Source organism: Lynx canadensis, chromosome B2 (genome assembly GCF_007474595.2).
Source record: "Lynx canadensis isolate LIC74 chromosome B2, mLynCan4.pri.v2, whole genome shotgun sequence".
Taxonomy (NCBI): domain Eukaryota; kingdom Metazoa; phylum Chordata; class Mammalia; order Carnivora; family Felidae; genus Lynx; species Lynx canadensis.
This window is the reverse complement of record NC_044307.1, coordinates 28,588,438-28,606,240: the sequence shown is the minus strand read 5'-3', so window position 1 is coordinate 28,606,240 and position 17,803 is coordinate 28,588,438. Positions and strand designations below refer to the sequence as shown.

Sequence of the window (17,803 nt, the reverse complement as noted above, 5' to 3'; positions counted from 1 at the left end):
AGATCTACTTTAGATTGGGTGGTCAGGAAAAGCCTCTTTGAGAAGGTGACACTTAGGCTGAGACCAGAGCCAGCTTTGCAAAGAGCTAGGTCTGTGTAGGGGGCACAGTCCATATAGAGTGCAAGGTTCAGCCTGGCAAGTTCAAGAGGCACACAGAAAGCCAGTGTGGCTGTAACTTTGTGAGCAAGAAGGAGCAGCTTAAATGAGGTCATCAGGGGTGAGCCTGGCCATATTAGATTGGTGCATATGTTCATTTAACAAACATTTAAGCACCTATTGTGTGCAGAGCATTGAAGATATACCAATAAAACTGAGAAACCTCTACCTCAAGGATTTCATCCCCAGGGAAGAAAATTAAGAGTTTAGTAGGGGTGACAGAATTCTCAAAACAATTCTGCTACAGCTTAGAAAGTGTTCCACTCTAGACAGAATCATAATGCAGACATTACTACGTTGCATAGCAAGGACAGGGGCTTTCCAGAAGCAATTATATTAACACAACTATGCACCTACTACAGTCAGTTTACAATCTGAAGATGGGCACACACTAGTCGTCCAAAGCCACGGTAAGAGGTCTGAGATCCCGCCATCTGCTCCCCCAGGGTAGGGAGGTTAAGTCATCCCAGAGATGAGTCATTGAGCCCACCTTTTCCCACCGGGTGAGCCTTCTCGGTCTCCGTGGGTGGGGCAGGGCCATAGGAATCCCCCAACCCGGGCCTAAATCTGTCGCACTCAGAAAACCCAGGCAGGGGAGCCGCGAAGACCAAGGTTAGCACCTGATTCACCGAGGGAGTCGAGGCAGGGTGGTGACTACTGGTAACAGGCCCCCCGAGTCGCCCCAGGGGAAAAGGTCTGCGGGAGTTTTGGTGACCCCGATCTCGGGGGACCTGGCCTAGAGACGCGCTGCGGCCGGGTAGAGGCGGTGCCTGCGCGACCACCAGACCCCGCCCCCGCCCCCGCCCTTCAGTCTACCTCCCGGAACGCACGCCGCAGCAGCCCCCGAGGCTTGCGCTGCGCGTGCGCTTTGGGTTTCGGCTCCCGCCGCCAAGGAGCTGTAGGCCGCGCGGGGCGGAGCGAGCGGTTGCAGCTGCCGGGAGCCTGACTACAAGTCCCAGGGAGCCGGTCCGGCCAGGGAGGGGCGCTGGGGCGCACAAGGGGCGTGCACTGGCAAAGCAAGACCATTTCCCGGCAAGGGCGCCAGTGCCTCTGCTCTGTTCGTCCGGGAAGTCCGGGTCGGACGAGCGGAAAGCCTTAGAGTCCAGGACGGCTCCCTGGAGCAAACCCAGTGGCCTGGATCTCCCTGATTATTATTATAGTTGTTTATACTGCGAGCACGAAATTCTTCCCCAGGGCCTCCTCCCCCGCCCGCCCCACCTGCTCCTTCCTCCTCGTGTTGTAATATGCCTTTAGTGAGCCTGCGACCTCATTACCAAGGGTGCTAGAGTTCGCATTCAGCCACCATGGGGAATGGGATGAACAAGGTAACGTGTCTTTCTTTCATTTGTTCTGGTTTTGCTTACACTTTTCAGCCTTCCCCGAGGCTGGTGTTTGCTGGGCAAGGAGAGAGCCCTCGACGAGTGCCCTGCTCTCGCTCCGACCTGTCTGGCCAGGTTCCGTTCCACAGCGACTTTGACACCGGGTGCGCTTTCCCCTGGTGGGAGCGGGAGGGCGGGGCGGCGCGCCTGTCGTGGTGCTCGCGATGTTTTTGTTTTTGAGGTGCCCCCGTCTCCAGCTTCCTGCGGGCTTCTGGGTAAGCAGTCTTCCGCACCTACCCTGCCATCCTGTGTGCTCTGCGACTGAGAGCAAGCCGTGCTCTTTAAAAGCGTTGACACTTGTTCGGCGGAGACCTCAGCTGAGCTCAGAGGGGTTGTGGTTTCTTTTTCTCCCTTCCCCTTCTCTCCCAGAGTCGACTCTTGAAGCATCACCACCCACATTATTAGTAAACTAGAGTAGCTATTTAATTCCTGTTTCTCCCATATTCTTCTTCTTTCTTCTTTCTTCTTTCTTCTTCTTCCTCTTCCTTCTTTCTTCTTCTTCTTCTTCTTTTCTTCATGTGGACAAAGAAGTTGACAGAGACCTAAGTCCTGAGGTGTTACCTGGCAGGGGAGGGAGTTGTTGAGAAAACATTCAGATTTGGTTTATCCTGGATTAATATGGCTTCTGCAGCAAGGGCAACCTGTTTGGCTGTTTGTGCTGATTTTGCCTCACAGAAAATCCGTATTGGTCTCTTCTTTTTGTCTCTGTTTTGCCCCCCACCCTCTACTCTCCAGTTTCCCCAGAACCCCCTTCTCAGGTTGTGTTTTTCCTGACAATGGAAGATACCAGGTTTTAGCCCTGTAGTTGAGAGTTGCCTGGGGTTCATGTCACCCACAAGGTTAAGGATTTTGTGATCTGGTACTACTGGTTTAAAGGAGAGACTTAGAAAACTTTTAAAAGTCCTCACCAAAGATAAGTACCTCTTCATAGGCCTTTAAATGATCTGCCTCCATTGTATTCCACACACCCACATCTCCACACAGACTCAGCTTTCATAGTTGGTGGGTATAACAATGTGGCTGTCTTTCTTTTCTTTTTTTCTTTGTGCACAGGGGTCAGCAGTGGTTTGGTTCTTTCAGCTAGAGTGTGAAGTGGGATGGGGGAGTATTAGAACTCAAGGTTGGGAAGAAGAGTTCAGTCAGGCATAATCCTGTGTACCCAGTTAAGTTTTTTCACCTGCCTGTTTCATGTTTATTGTGTTCTGCAGACACAGTTTATGGAAGAACTACTGTATGATTTAGGCCTGCATATCTGAGGCTTTTGGTAACCAGAATTGTATTCCTTGTGTGTATGTATGTGTGTGTGTGTTGAGTGTGTGTGTGTGTGTGTGTGTGTGTGTGTGTGTGTGTGTTGGGGGAGGGGGGCAGTGATCAAGATTGGAAACAGACTATTTCTCTCTTGGGTAAATACTTGCATTATGTCCCCATTAGCACTGAAATCCATCAGCACCATGAGCCTTCTGCTTGTTAAATGAAAACAACAATAAAGGTGCTTTTTTAAATTTGTGGTCTCTTTTTGCCTTCCCACTAGTTGTAGTCATACCTTAGCTTTTCTTTAGTTCTTTCTAGTTTTTTTCCACTTGACTTCTTCACTCTCCACCTGTTTCAGCATTTAATTTGTAGTATTTTAATATTATAAGTCAAAGAACATAATACCAATAATTGCCTGAATGTTCAAAATTAATTTAAGGCTTTTCAGCAAAAACAGTCATAGTCATGATTTTTATCTTTTGAAGAAGTAATACATTTCTTGTTGTTATTATCTTAACCATCTTGTATTGTAAACAGAGCCATTATATCTAACGTGCTGTGCTGTGCTAGTTGTAAGGGCAGAGGGAGAGTATAATGGTAAATGACACAAAGGTTTTTCATAGAACCTTTGGTATAGACCAGCAATTGAACCAACGGAGGTGTTTGCCTCCATTGTCACAAGTGAGTTTCCTATGAAATCCATGGACAGCTTGATTTCCACAAGGCAGGATGCTTTTGGAGGACACAGAGCAGTGAGGAAAAAAGAGGCAGTCAGCTTGGGCAGCTGGGTTCTGAATGAAGTAAACCAACCCTGGCAGTCAGTCAGGGGTTAAGGTGTCAGAACCAGAGGGTCCTCACATCCTACCTATAATGGTAGTGCTTTCTTTATCCCACGTTTAGGTGAGTAATTCAGGTTGACCGAGATAAAAACATGCACTTGGAGAAGCATTTAGAGTGGATTTCTCTGACATACTGCTCAGTTAGACTAGATTTTTGTTTGTAATGGGACATTATAGTACTTAGAATTAATAAGACAGTATAGGAGTTTCCATTATAGGTCCTCACCCAAAAGAGTAGGAGGTTCAGACCCTTGAAAGAGCTTTGCATCAACTGGGAATTTTCAAAGACTCTACAGAAACATGACATTTTCATGCAACAGGCTATTTAGTTTAACTCTAATCTCACTATAGATGTTTACTAGATTGATCTTTAGCATCTTAGTGAGGCACTCTGCATTGTAGCTATGAGCCAGACACCTGGCTTTGAGTCCAGGCTCTTCCACTTACCAGCTGGGTGACTTTGGGTAGGTGATTTATCCTCTGTGCACCTCATCTATAAAACAGGGATGAAAACAATAGCACTTCATGGGGTTATGGTGAGGATCAGATGAGTTGCTCTGTATGGTAAAGTCTCGAAATAGGGCCTGACACACCATAAACTCATTAGTGATTACAGTTTTGGCCAATTCAGAGAATCTATTTGGGAATCGTTTTAGTTGCCTGCCTTTCTCTCCTCCTTTTGTGAATCTCAAACATGAAGGAAAAGAAAAGATGACTTTTCCTATTTTGCAATTAATTTGGAGCTCTGGGGAGCTTTATCAAGTTATTTTTCAGAGTCTTTAGAATTCACTCGGGATAAACTGCCATCCTAGCACAAAGAAAAGACCTCCACTAACTACCTTCACAATCAATGGAAACTAGGTTCCAAACCTAGCATTAGGAATTTAGTCATGTTACTTAATCTCTCTGATGGTCCATTTCCCACAAAGAGGAAAAGACAGACCTCCCGGGGTTATAGTCAGGGTTAGATTTTATATGCTATAGGTACATGACATGAGGCTCAAAACTAATAGATCACAAATGCTGTGTTCTCTTTCTCTACATCCTCACATCTTTAACTGGCCAGAACACAGAAGCCTCATTCCCTTAAATTGCCTGTGTAATATGCTGTGTCCACCTAACTGAGACATGATGTTTACCACACAAGAGACAGGAATGTATTGATGAGAACATCTTCCATGAGGACATGGAATATAAATAAAAACTGCTATTCTTGGAGCAGTCGTAAGAAAATCTACATTGTTTAGTTCCTAAGTTTTCTTTTGCTTTGCTCTCAGCACAGAGCCTGCTTGGATCCTCTGTCTCCCTCTTTCTCTGTCCCTCCTCCCGCTTGCATGCATGCACTCTCTCTTTCTCTCTCTCTCTCTCTCAAAATAGATAAATATATTTTTAAAAGATTTTAAAAAATAAAATGTGTGGGGCGCCTGGGTGGCTCGGTCGGTTAAGCGTCCGACTTCGGCTCAGGTCATGATCTCGTGGTTCGTGAGTTCAAGCCCCGCGTCAGGCTCTGTGCTGACAGCTCGGAGCCTGGAGCCTGTTTCCAATTCTGTGTCTCCCTCTCTCTCTCTCTGACTCTCCCCCGTTCATGCTCTGTCTCTGTCTCAAAAATAAATAAACGTTTAAAAAAAAAATAAAATAAAATAAAATGTGGCTAACTGCAAATGAGATGTGATTTAAGTTTAAAATACACACCAGACAGTACAAAAATTGTAAACCATTCTATGAATAATTTTACATATTGGTTACAGAAATAAGTTTGTATGTTGTATATTATAAATATTATGAATATATATTCTGAATATATTTCAGTTAAGTAAAATATATTATTAAAATTGATTTCATCTGCTTTTTACTTTTTATGTGACTACTAGAAAATTTTAAATAACGTGTGGCTCACATTGTATTTCCATTGGGCCACCACCGTAGTAAAAGACAGAGGGGTAGGGCTATCACAAAGCCTGATTTGGGGTATCTCTACCACTCTGCTGCTTCATGAGTGTGATCTTGAACAAGTCACTTACTGTTTCTGAGCTTCAATTTTTTTACCTCCTTCAATTCATAGAGACGGTGGTTAGCTTATCTAGTTTTATTTGCTCTAAAACAAATATGATGATACCTCCCCCAGATACTACCAATATTCTTGAGAGAAGCAAATGAGAATTTATTAGAAGACATTCCTGCAAACTGTAAAGTACAAATATGCACTGCTATCAGTGTTCTTAGATTTGTCCCATTAATCGTTATAGTGATAACATTGGTTTAGGATAGCTGTGTTCTGCTTAGGAAGATAAGGGAGTATAGTTGAGAGAGGAGTTTAGTTCAAGGGGAAAAGATCAAAGACATGAATATGCCTCCTTAAGCATATGGCAGGGTTCCTCAACTTATACACTATTAACATTTTGGACAGGATCAATTTTTGTTGTGGGGGCTGTCCTATGCATTGTAGGAGGTTTACCAACATTCCAGGCCTTCTACCCACTTGGTGCCAGTTGCCCCCTTCCCCCATTGTGACAACCAAAAGTGTCTTCAGGTATTTCCAGGTGTCTCCTGGAGGGCAAAATCATCCCCCATTGAGAGCCACTGGCCTAGGCTTCTCCACTCAGAGGAGAAGGTGTGTGTGACTTAGGACTAGATTGTTATCAAAAGGTGTAATAGGGCCTTAAAAGTTGAGAAGCTCTGTTTTTGTATAGTAAGGGGCTGGAAGGTTAGACATCCTTGTGCTATGAATGCCACTGTTTCCATGTGACAGCACCTGACTTGGCCACCTTCATAATTTATTCATCTGTTCATCCCCCTGTTCATCATATTATATTATTGAACACCTGCTGTTGTCAAAGCACTGTGCTAGAGCCTGTACTGGGCTTCTTGTCAAAGACAAGAAGACCCTGCCACCTGGACCCAGGCAGCTTACAAGAGGAGTACCTCTGCAGGAGGTGAATATACCATGTACACAGCTGTACAGATAAAAACTGCTCTATGCTGGTAATCTCTGTCTTTGGTCCTCTGTACTACCTTCTGGATATTTTTTCTTTTCAACATTATATTTTTATTTTGTATTGAAGGAAAGATGCTTAAGGCAATGTTCTAAGTGCATACGAGAGTATTCTCAGTTTCTTCCTTTTGTAAATGCAAACTGGTTAAGTCCATGGCCAAATGGCATTAAGAAAGTGTGTGAAATTTAACCCTTCTGAGAATCCACCAAAACTCTCTCACTTACTCCTGGCTTTGAAACCCAGAAATTTCTGACTTGGGAAGAATTAAGATTCTCCTACCCCCCACGACCTTGTACTGCTGCCTGATCGGGAATTTTATCTCTTAAATCTGTTTGGTTGGTGTTCTTAGACTCCATGGCATCCTGAAGCACTAAGAGAAATGTTTAAAAAATAAACTCAAAATATTTACTGCCTTAGAAGTAGTATTATTTTGTTCATAAGTGCTTTTTTTGTGGCTAAGGATTTGGTTTTATGTATTTCTGTATGGCCAGTGTTAGTATAGTGTGGGTGTGAACAATATTGATGAAGAGGATCCATTAACCATGGAAAATATTTAGCATGGTCTCAAAGTATTTCTGCAAGAGTCTGCCTTCATTTTCTATTTGCAGACAGTCTTTTATCAGAAAACAAGAATCTTTTTTGACTAGTGTAGTGCCAGAGAGCATCTTCTCCTGCAGTTCATGCTATGCTCCATCACCTTTTATTATCTCTTCATGTGCCAGACTCTGTGGCAGGCTTTTGAGACAGAGTAGGGAACACAATAGAGACCTCCTTCAAGGTCAATCAAAAAAGCAAGCAAATAATAAAATAATTTTAAGTTCTGATAAATAAGATGAAGAAAATAACAGAGTGGTGTGATGAAGGGTGTCAGGGAGTTTAGTGGTCAGGAAAACTGACCATCTCAGGAGCTGTCATCTCATGGAGTATCTAAATGACAAGGAGCCACCCAGGTGAACAATGGAGGAAGACCATTCTCAGAAGAGGGAAAGAACAATTATTTTCCAGGAGGCCCAAAAATGATTAGGACCAATCTAGTTCTTATTATTTTAGAGTCATAGAACATTCCCAAACTGCATATACACACTTATTTCCTTGGTCTATGCTTTTCTTTCCTTCCAGGTGGTAATGATTTTCATGTGCTTTGCGTTCTTGCTTCTGGCTTGAGCTCAGACTTCATGAATTGACTGATTGATCAGCCACTTTGTCCCAGATGAACATTCTGCTCCTCCATGATCTCCTCTACAAGTCATCTTTATGCTGGAAAATGATTGTATTTCATTTTTCTCTTTATCTGTACTTAAGGATTACCAGCAACAAGTGGATGGGTCAAATGTTTTGAGTTTCAAGTTTGAATTACGAAGCTGACTGGAGTAAAAGTTTAAATATTCATGGGGTTTTTATTTTTCTTGAAAACAAAACTGTAATTTCTCTTTCTGCCGATGGCCAGTCGTGTAGCCTTCCTTTATCTTGTTGTGTAATTCTATATGGAAGAAACTAAAGAAACTGGGATTGAGCTATTCACTTTCTATTTACAGCCCTTGAAACACTAGTTTACTCTCCTGGTCTTGAAAATGGAGTTAAAAGTTGACTGAAATAGCTCTGTCACCTCTTTGCATATGTGGAATTTAAGAAACAAAACAGATGAACATGGAGGGGGTGGGAAAGGAGGCAGACCAGCAAACGGACTCTTAACTCTAGTGAACAAACTGAGGATTGCTGGAAAGGAGGTGGGCAGGGGGATGGGTTAAACAGGTGATGGATATTAAGGAGAGCACTTATTGTGATGGGCACCAGGAGTTGTATATAAGTGATAAATCACTAAATTCTACACCTGAAACTAATATTATGCTGTATGTTAACTGAAATTTAAATAAAAACTTGAAAAATTAAATCATAAAAGTTTAAATGCATGCAAAAAAGGTGCATCTTAAATTATTTTTAGTAAATTGGCTGTTTGATTTTGGTAAATTTAAGCCTTCCTCTGCCAGCACTCTGCTCTGGCATCCCAAAGGGATGCCACTCTCCTCCAACACTGGCCCCTGTGCTTCTCCCTCCCAATATTTAAGGTGGGTTTTTTTTTTTTATGTAGTTGATAACACTTGAAAATTCGGCTGTTTCCCTTAAAACCTGGATGCTGGAATTGGGGGTCCCGCTCTGCATCTTTGTGTGGTCACAAAGCTATGGGGAAGTTTGGGTAAAAAGCAGGCATGGGGCTGTGGCTGAAGACATAGCAACCTGAGTTCGTGAAGGTCTCTCTTGAAGTGCCAGATTTAGGTTTCATGGTGATAGATACTTGGAACCCTGAGAAGGTTTTAATCTGAAGAGTTACATACTCAACTTTGCACCTTAGAGGGGAGTTTGAGGATTCCTTTTGAGGGACAAGTCCAGAGGTAGGGAGATCTTTAGGTGGCTGTTACAATAAGCTAGAGGAAGCTGAACAAATGTACTAAACAGAAGTTTCAAGAGGAGCAAATAAATTGGGGAGCTATTAAGGAGTAGAAGTAAGTGTTTAATGGGGTGCTAATAGAGTCCAGAGAAGGGAGGAATCTCTTGTCAGAGTGATCTCTAACTGATTCTGGGAGTGCCAATGGTGCTGCTGTTTACAGGGTGGATAGGACTTTGCTAGTCTGTGACTTGCCTGAAGGTCTGTGCAGCTCATTTGCATTTGTGCATTTTGTCTGGGTTGAAAGGCCTGCATCAGGGGCTGTGGTTGTAAGCAACACAAGCCAAATGTGGTTGCTTTGGGTATAATAGGTAGGATGGCCAGGAAGGCTGGAGAACCAAATTAAGGCTACCCTGCCAGAAGCAGATCCTAGAACTTGTCTGGGGAGAGCATTTCTGGGGCTACCCAAAGATACTGCTGCTGCTATTGTTAGGCTCCAGATGTGCTACCAGCCCTGCTGCCCCTAGTGTAGGAGAGAATGCTCTGGGTTATCTCTGGTTTCCAGTCTGGAGCAGATGTGGAGACCTCTTGCACTTAGGTCACATTTCCATGTCACAGCAGCAAAGACAAATGAAAGTAGATATCTGGGTATTTGCAGCTTCTGTAGTAAAAGCTAGGCTGTGCTTCCCACCACTCTAAAGTGGGTGGTGGGGGGGATTCCTCAAACATAAGAAAGGGCTTCCGTGGCTAAGAAACCAATAAAATAAAATAATTGTCCATTACAGTGTTTATATTTTTTTTAGTATAGCCAAGGGGGATGAGGGACCCCAAATAGTGGGGACTATTTCTCTGTTTAAAGAGAATATTGAGAACAAAGAAATGTGACATTGCAAGGCAGGACCAGTAAGGGGTAATAGGAAAATGGGGGTTACTTGACTTGGCTGCATATTAGAGAGAAATAGGGAAAATCCTTCAGGGGTAAGTTGGAACCATCCTGTGGAAGCCAAGTTGAAATTTTCAGTTAAAATTCAGTTTTGGAATAGAAATACCACATGAGCCAAGAATTCTACTATTGGGTATTTACCCAAAGAAAATGAGGACACTAATTTGAAAAGATATATGCACTCCTATGTTTACTGAAGTATTAGTCACAGTAGCCAAGATATGGAAGCAACCCAAGAGTCATAATAGACAAGTGGATAAAGATGATGTGAGATCTATCTATCTATCTCATGGAATATTACTCAGCCATAAAAAGGGACAAGATCTTGCCATTTGCAACAGCATGGATGGACTTAGAGGGTATTTTGCCAGTTAAAATAAGTCAGAGAAAGACAAATACCATACGATTTCACTTATATGTGGAATCTAAAAAGCAAAACAAGTGAATAAGCAAACCAAAAGCAGAATCACACCTATAAATACAGAGAAAACACTGGTGGATGTCAGAGGGGAGGTGGTGGGGGGGATGGGCAAAATGGGTGAAGGGGGGTGAGGAGTACAGGTTTCCAGTTATGGAATGTGTAAGTCATGGGGATGAAAGGTACAGCATAGGCAGTATAGTCAAGGGTATTGTAATGGTGTCATATGGTGACAGATGTTAGTTACACTTGTGAGTGTAGTATAATGTATAGAATTGCCAAATCACTATACACATGAAACTAATGTTACAGTGTGTATCAACTATAATCAAATAAACATATTTTAAAAAATAAAAATAAAATTCAGTTTTGGCTTTCTTTTTCTAGAAAATAAAAGGTTTGCTATGAAACATCTAGAAAATGACCCAGTGAGAATATGACATTTAAAAATTAATTTGATGGGACAGAGAAGTTAGTTCAATGGATACTACTCTAGCCCATATATGAACTGAGGCTCTGATCTGGGGTGGTGGCTTTGGGCCAAGGAGCCAGGACTGTTCTGGGAATTTGTAACTCACTGGGGGGAGAGAGGCATTAAGGAAGAGAGAGGGAGGTACTGTGGTGGGAGTAGCCTCCAGGTTTTCACTCTGGGTGACTGGGAGAAAGTGACATCATCAGGAGACTTGAATTGATAATGTGGGTGGGAAGATAATGTTTGGTTTTAGATAGCCTTGCAGGGAGTGGAAGCCAGACTGGCGTTGGCTTCTAAAGGATGGATTTAGGAATCATAAAACTGGGGCACTTGGGTGGCCCAGTCAGTTAAGAATCTGACTCTTGATTTCGGCTCAGAGCGTGATCTTGCAGTTTGTGAGTTCGAGCTCCACATTGGGCTCTGTGCTGACAGTGCAGAGCCAGCTTGGGATTCTTTCTCTGACTCTCTCTCTGCCCTCTCCTGATTGTGCTCTCTCTCTCTCAAAATAAATAAACTTAAAAAAAGGCAATCATAAAACCATGGCTCTTAGAGCAAGGAAGAGAGGTGATCTCAAGTTCTTGCTTTATTTTATTTAAAAAATAATATGAAACGTATTTATTTTAGAAGAGAAAGTAGTAGAAGTACAAAAAAGAAAAGAAAAACTGGGCCATAATCTTTTCCCCAAATAACCTCTCTTGACTTAAAAGAGTAGGGGCACCTGGGTGGCTCAGTCAGTTAAGTGTCCAACTCTTGATTTTGGCTCAGGTCGTGATCTCATGGTTCATGGGATGGAACCCCATGTTTGGGTTGTGCTGTTAGCACAGAGCCTGCTTGGGATTCTCTGCCTCTCTCTCTGCTCCTCCTCTGCACATGCTCATGTGCGCTTTCTCTCTCTCTCTCACTCTCTCTCAAAATAAATACACTTAAAAAGAAAAGTAAATTGAAGTAATGCTCGCATGAAGTTAGACCATCCAAACCATATAGAAAAGTGCAAACAGCAATACAAAGTGGCCCTACCTGGACCCTCCCCACAGCCCCCAGTGTTCCCTTTACAGAGGTAAACATGATAATGAATACATTGACTACATATACAACTTTACCTTTCCTGTATTTTTATCATGACATTTCCAAGATATGTTAAATAAAAATATATGAAAAGATATTGCTAATGGCTACACACATCTTAATCATTTTAGTGGTACTTAATCTAGAGCCCTGAAAGCTTTCCATGGCTGTCTGTGTCTGCTGCATGCAGCCTGGTCCACAATCTGGACCACAGCCTCCTGTTCTTCCTTCTGTGTCTCTGCCTCCCTCATGTTCTCTCCTGGTGGATATTGGCCTTCTTTCTCTCTACTGGCAGTTTCTGTTGCTCCCCTGCCTGTCCTTCCCTCTCTCCTGGCCCACTACCCATGAACTGCAGGTCTCCTAAGTGTTGCTGCCTCCTGGAAATCTTTGGCGATCCCAGAGTGGTCAAGTCACCTCCTCTTTCCCTAGGCAAGGAGTTCCACAAGGGAAGTAGGCCTTTGGCAGTGCCATGTCTCTCTCCATCACCCCTATATCCTGAGTGCTAAGCATGCTGCCCATGTGTGACCAGAAATCAGTAAACCATTCATCTGCTGTTATATGTTCTGTGATTTTTGGCAAATACACATGCTTATATTATAGTTCATTATAATTGTCCATTTTATGAATCTGGAGCCATTTGTGGTCAATGTTATAAAAGAAAAATTATTCTGACACTTATTAAAAGTGGTAAAGAAGACCTTATTTGATGCTATTGAAATAGGGGGAGGTACTATTGCAAGTGACAGAACTCAACTCCCAATACAACAGGAAAAAGTGGGGATTTCTAGCCAACAGGCAAGTTGAGGGAAGGATGGAAAATTACTGAAAAGAACTTGATTAGGTATAAAAGGTATGAAATGAGCTTGACTGGATATCAAGAGTGGGAGGATTCTTACTAAACAGGCTTAGCAGGATTCTTTGCCAAAACTGGCAGGGCACAGATGAGGCCTAGTCAAGAGGAAGGCTCAAAGGAGCCTAACTGAAGTTTGGTCAAGGAGGAAGTCATTGGTACTATCAGCCAAGAGAGCCATGTGACGATTATACCCTTTAGTATCTAATGTTACCTCCTAATAAAGATAGGAGAGACCCTGTACAACAGGAGATTGCATATGAAAAAGCTCTATGCAGCCAAGAGCTGCCAGAGACTATCAGTTTGATCTATCTCTAAGATGAACTTGTATTGTTCTTATATTTTAAAATAGGAATAATGCAGTATTTTCTCCACCCTTCCTCCCAGGAGAATCCCAAAGACTGATTATGTTTCAAGAAAGACCTGTCAAATGTTTTAGCTCCTTGGCAATGGATGCTGGTGTTTTCCCCTGAGATACTGTTTCACATGTTCCTGGTTACAGATCTAACCTGGCTTGCCTCAGTGCTGTGACTTCAGTCATGAATATAACTGACCTCTCAGTCCCCAAGGGAACTCTCCAAACTCAGTGAGCCATGGTGATCACACATCCCCATGCCCTGATCACTTCTGGGTCTTGCCTGTTGTCCTGGAGTACTGTTGATCCTTGAACAACACAAGTTTGAAATACAAGGGTCAACTTGTACAAGGATTTTTTTTTTTTTACAGTACTGTAAATGTATTTCCTCTTCCTTATTATTTTCTCAACATTTTCTTTCCTTTAGCTTACTTTATTGTAAGAATACAGTTTAATATACGTATAACATGCAAAATATGCATTTATAGGCTATTGGTCAGGCTCCCAGTCAAAAATAGGCTAAATTAGTAGTTAAGTTTTGGATAAGTCAAAAGTTATTGATGGATTTTCAACTTTGTGGATGGGGTTGATGCCCAATATCTTCATTGTTCAAGGGTCAGCTATAGTAATAAATTATTTTTCCTTCTCACAAGTATCCCTATTTGGTCGCTATGTTCTGTGGCCCCTCAGCTTGGCAACCTCTGTACCCCAGCACAGAAGCTAACCCTAGACCTGTATTGCTGTGTTCCAGCAGGCTGCCTTGACAGTGACACAGTACCTTCTGCCTGCAGTGACTTGCACAGATGCTATCAATTTTTAGCAAGGTAGCTGGTTGTCAGGAAGATGCTCAAAGAAATCCATGCATGTGAAGAATATTACTACATGCTGCTTTCAGCTTTCTTGGTGGGAGTGGATAAAAATAGGGAGTGTGAAGCAAATGGAGCTGAGGGGTGGTGGAGCGAATGGAGCTAGGGTGTGGGGTGGCAGCACCAAGGGTCTGCAGTGGCCAGTATTCTGTATGCATTTGAAAATCATGTCAGCTTCCAAAAGCAGTGTCTGTATTTGGATTTCAAACTCTTCATACAAAGTAATGCCAGATAAGAATTAGCTTTGTATTTTGCAAAGTGGGGAGTTGCGTGTGAAAAACCCTGCCCTGGTTCTTATCTCAGATTTACTGAATCATTCTATATGGCGGCTGGGGGTGGGGCTTGTTCATAAATCTGAATTTTTAACACCTTCTGGTGATTCTGATGGATTGTCTTGTTTGAGAACCACTGCCTTAGGAGAAGTAGACATTTTGGAGCAAACGTATGCTTTTATTAACCTGTGCATTTATTTCTAAATGCACAGTTGATTCATTCATTTAGTAATTCTTTATTGAATAGTAATCATGAACCAAGCCCTGGGCCAGAAGCTAGATATACAGCAGTGAGTGAGAGGATGTGTTTGCTGTCCAAAGAGCTTTCTAGCCTAGCAGAGGAGACAGACCTTCATCTAGCAATACCCTGTGACATCATCACTATAAGGGGAATACCAAGGACTGTGGGTGCTGAAACTGGGGCCTACCCCAGACTCTGGACTCAGGAAAGGCCTCCCCAGGGTGTGAGTCAGAGCTGAGACCTGAGGGATGAGGAGAGTAGGAGTATAGCTTCCAGACTTGGAAAGAGCATGCACCAAGATCTCAGCAAAGAGAGGTTTTCTGGAGCTATGAGATAAGTGGGGGGGGGGGGGGTATTTACGGTGTTATGAGAAAAGGAGGAGTAGAGGGGGAAGGGTAGGGAGGAGTGGTAGACGGCTTGGATTTGGGCCCCTTTGGTTTGGGGCTGTACTCTCAATGCTAAGGAGCATTGCAGGGCTTAAGTGAGGGAGAACATGCGGCTCTCTGTGAGGATCTGTGGGGGGATCCTGGTCTTTAAAGTCCCATGAGCTGATGGGTACCAACATGCAACTATTCACAAGCTATTTGAGCAGGCTTTCTAGTGGCTGTGGGCAGGGCCAGAGCCCTGGAAACAAGGATGCCCAGTCATCTATGCTGTCCATATAGGAAGGTGCCGGGAAGTGGGCATGGGAGGCAACAGGCCTGGGCTGTGCTCCCACTGCTGTGGTGAGGGCCCAGCCTCTGTGTGCTTCAAGTCTGTAACACTCACATTTGATCTGTGTCTCTCTCTTAGATCCTGCCTGGCCTATACATTGGCAACTTCAAAGGTGAGTTATCTTTTATTATTGTGGTAACATACACATAATATAAAATGTGCCGTTTATACCATTTTTAAGTATAGACTTCAGGTGACATTAAGTACATTCATATTGTTCTGCAACCATCCATCTCCAGAACTCTTTTCATCTTCCCAAACTGAAACTCTGTGCCCATTAGGCACTATTTCCCCCACCCTCAGCCCCGTAGAAACCACCATTCTACTTTTTGTCTCTTTGAATTGTACTGCTTTAGTGTTTGCAGTGTTTGTCCTTTTGTGTCTGGTTTATTTCACTGATCATAATGTTGATTCATATGGTAATATGTGTTAGAATTTATTTCTTCTTTAAGGCTATATATACCTATATAGCCTTAAAAATATATATATATGTATACATATGTATATATATTTTTTATGTATACATATATGTGTACATATGTATATATGTATACATACATATATATACATATATGTATATATATGTGTATGTGTATGTATATATGTGTGTGTGTGTGTATATATATATATATATATATATATATATATATTACCTTTCATCTATTGATGGACATTTTGGGCTGCTTCCACCAAAGGTGAGTTTATTTCTTAAAAGATCAGCTTGAAGCTTCTCAAGCATGATTGAGTGAAGGTGTCGACTCAGTTTATACAAAATCTGATCTGCACATAGCCACCACTTTTGTCCAGGCCCCTTGCTGGGACCTCATACTTGTGCTCAACCCCTTAACCAATGGCTGACAGAGTGGTATGGGGCCACATAGGTTCCAACTTACCTTTGATCTTCATTTTAATTCTGCATGCTTGCTGGAACATTATTATCAAAAGAAGATGGCTAAAAGGCACATTTAGCAGCCATGTAACTTATCTATAATCTTTTATCACTTTTGTTTTCTGGTTATTGTTAATACATTTTCAGAAACCTGGGAAAAATAAGTGGTAATTTTATCTCTGGTAGATTATCCTCTTCTTGTGTTGACTTTTCTTCTTACATATTTCTCTGCATCTTGTTCTATGTGTATTGATTCACTGTTAGCTACTGACTTTTTTTATTTGTAGCTCATCTGTCTCAAAATGCTCTTCAGCAGTAGAGGGGTGAACAGGCTTTTGTTAGTTTCCAGGGAGGGGCCTAGTTCCCCTTCCATGTGATGTTCTGAGTGTGTTTAAGTGAAGACACTGGTTCCTTACCATTGGAGATATGTATACTTAATAGAATGGAGTAGACCTAGGAAACTTGCAAAAACAAGCCTGCCTGTTGGAGAGAGCCTAACCTCCTCAGAGGGCTCTGCATTTCCTCCCTCCTGGAGCAAACCAGAATACATTCCTGTCTGTTTTGAAGTTGTTGCTTAAATTTGAGTTCAAGTTCAAAATGACTGTAAAAACAATCTTTTTTCCCCCCAATATATATTAAATTACTTTAATGTCATAGGAAATTAACCATTAAGATAATTACTGAAAATATGCATAAAGGAACACCTATCTTTCATAGCCATATGATGACTATATCCACAAATCACTTAACTGTGAGATCCCATTACTGTATATCTATTTCCCTGTGAATCTGTATCAGGTTTTCTCCCCCCAAACAATTCTGCACTAGTAAAAAAAATGCTATAGGATGCTATATTTACTCACCAAAACCATCAAAAAAGACTTAGCTCTGTAAAGTAAATCTTGCTAAAGTGGTACGTGAGAAACCAATAAAACACACATAGGGACAGCCCAGAAAATGTTAGGTTCTGTACCCACTGATTAATAAAAATGCCTCAGGAGAAACCACATTGAATGAGAAAATGCATAATGCTGCTCTTTTTTAATTCTCTGCATAATGTTTATTTCCTTCTCTTCTCCTGCCAACCACCCCTTTTGGCTCCTAGTGCTGTTAATTGACCTCAAAGAGAATTGAGCATAGGGAGCTGACAGCTGCTAATTGCTACTAGAACATTTTAAAAATAGTACTGGAGTTCCTAAATTAGTAAGCTTTGTAGTTCTGAAAAAGCAGCAAGTACTTTGTGGTAGGTAGGCGGTAGTACTGGAATACATTAAGAAGCAACTATCTTTTGGGGTTACTTAGGGAGTTATTAACTACTTTCATAAAGAGAGGGGAATGTCTTTGTGTTTGAGAACAGAGTTTAGGATAAATTCTTAGAAGTAGAATTGCTATGTGAAAGTGTTTACAAATTACAAGTTGTAATGAATACCAACCCAATTAAGTATGTCTGCCAACAGTTTATGATATTTTTATCCTTATTCATAGTAGGTTACTTTCTTTTAGAAGGTCATGGGCGCATAATTACAGGGAACATTTAAAACTCTTTGTACTATGGGGTGCCTGGGTGGCTCAGTCGTTTGAGCATAAGACTTGGGCTCAGGTCACGATCTCATGGTCCCTGAGTTTGGGCCCCACCTTGGGCTCTGCACTGACAGCTTGGAGCCTGGACCCTGCTTCAGATTCTGTGTCTCCCTCTCTCTCTGCCCCTCCCCCATTC

The 17,803-nt window shown here is 42.3% G+C and overlaps 1 protein-coding gene across 3 annotated transcripts in view; it reads left to right on the top strand.

The window, feature by feature from the left end:
* Nucleotides 1–1,187: 1,187 nt before the first annotated feature.
* The window catches only part of DUSP22 (dual specificity phosphatase 22), a 62,834-nt gene continuing 46,218 nt past the window's right edge, over nt 1,188–17,803 (top strand). For all 3 annotated transcript variants that reach the window (XM_030314976.1, XM_030314978.1, XM_030314975.1), the window contains exons 1-2: nt 1,188–1,481; nt 15,276–15,309. In XM_030314976.1, the coding sequence (XP_030170836.1) occupies nt 1,461–1,481; nt 15,276–15,309 (55 nt within the window). In that variant the 5' untranslated portion in view covers nt 1,188–1,460. The remainder of the gene's footprint in view (nt 1,482–15,275; nt 15,310–17,803) is intronic.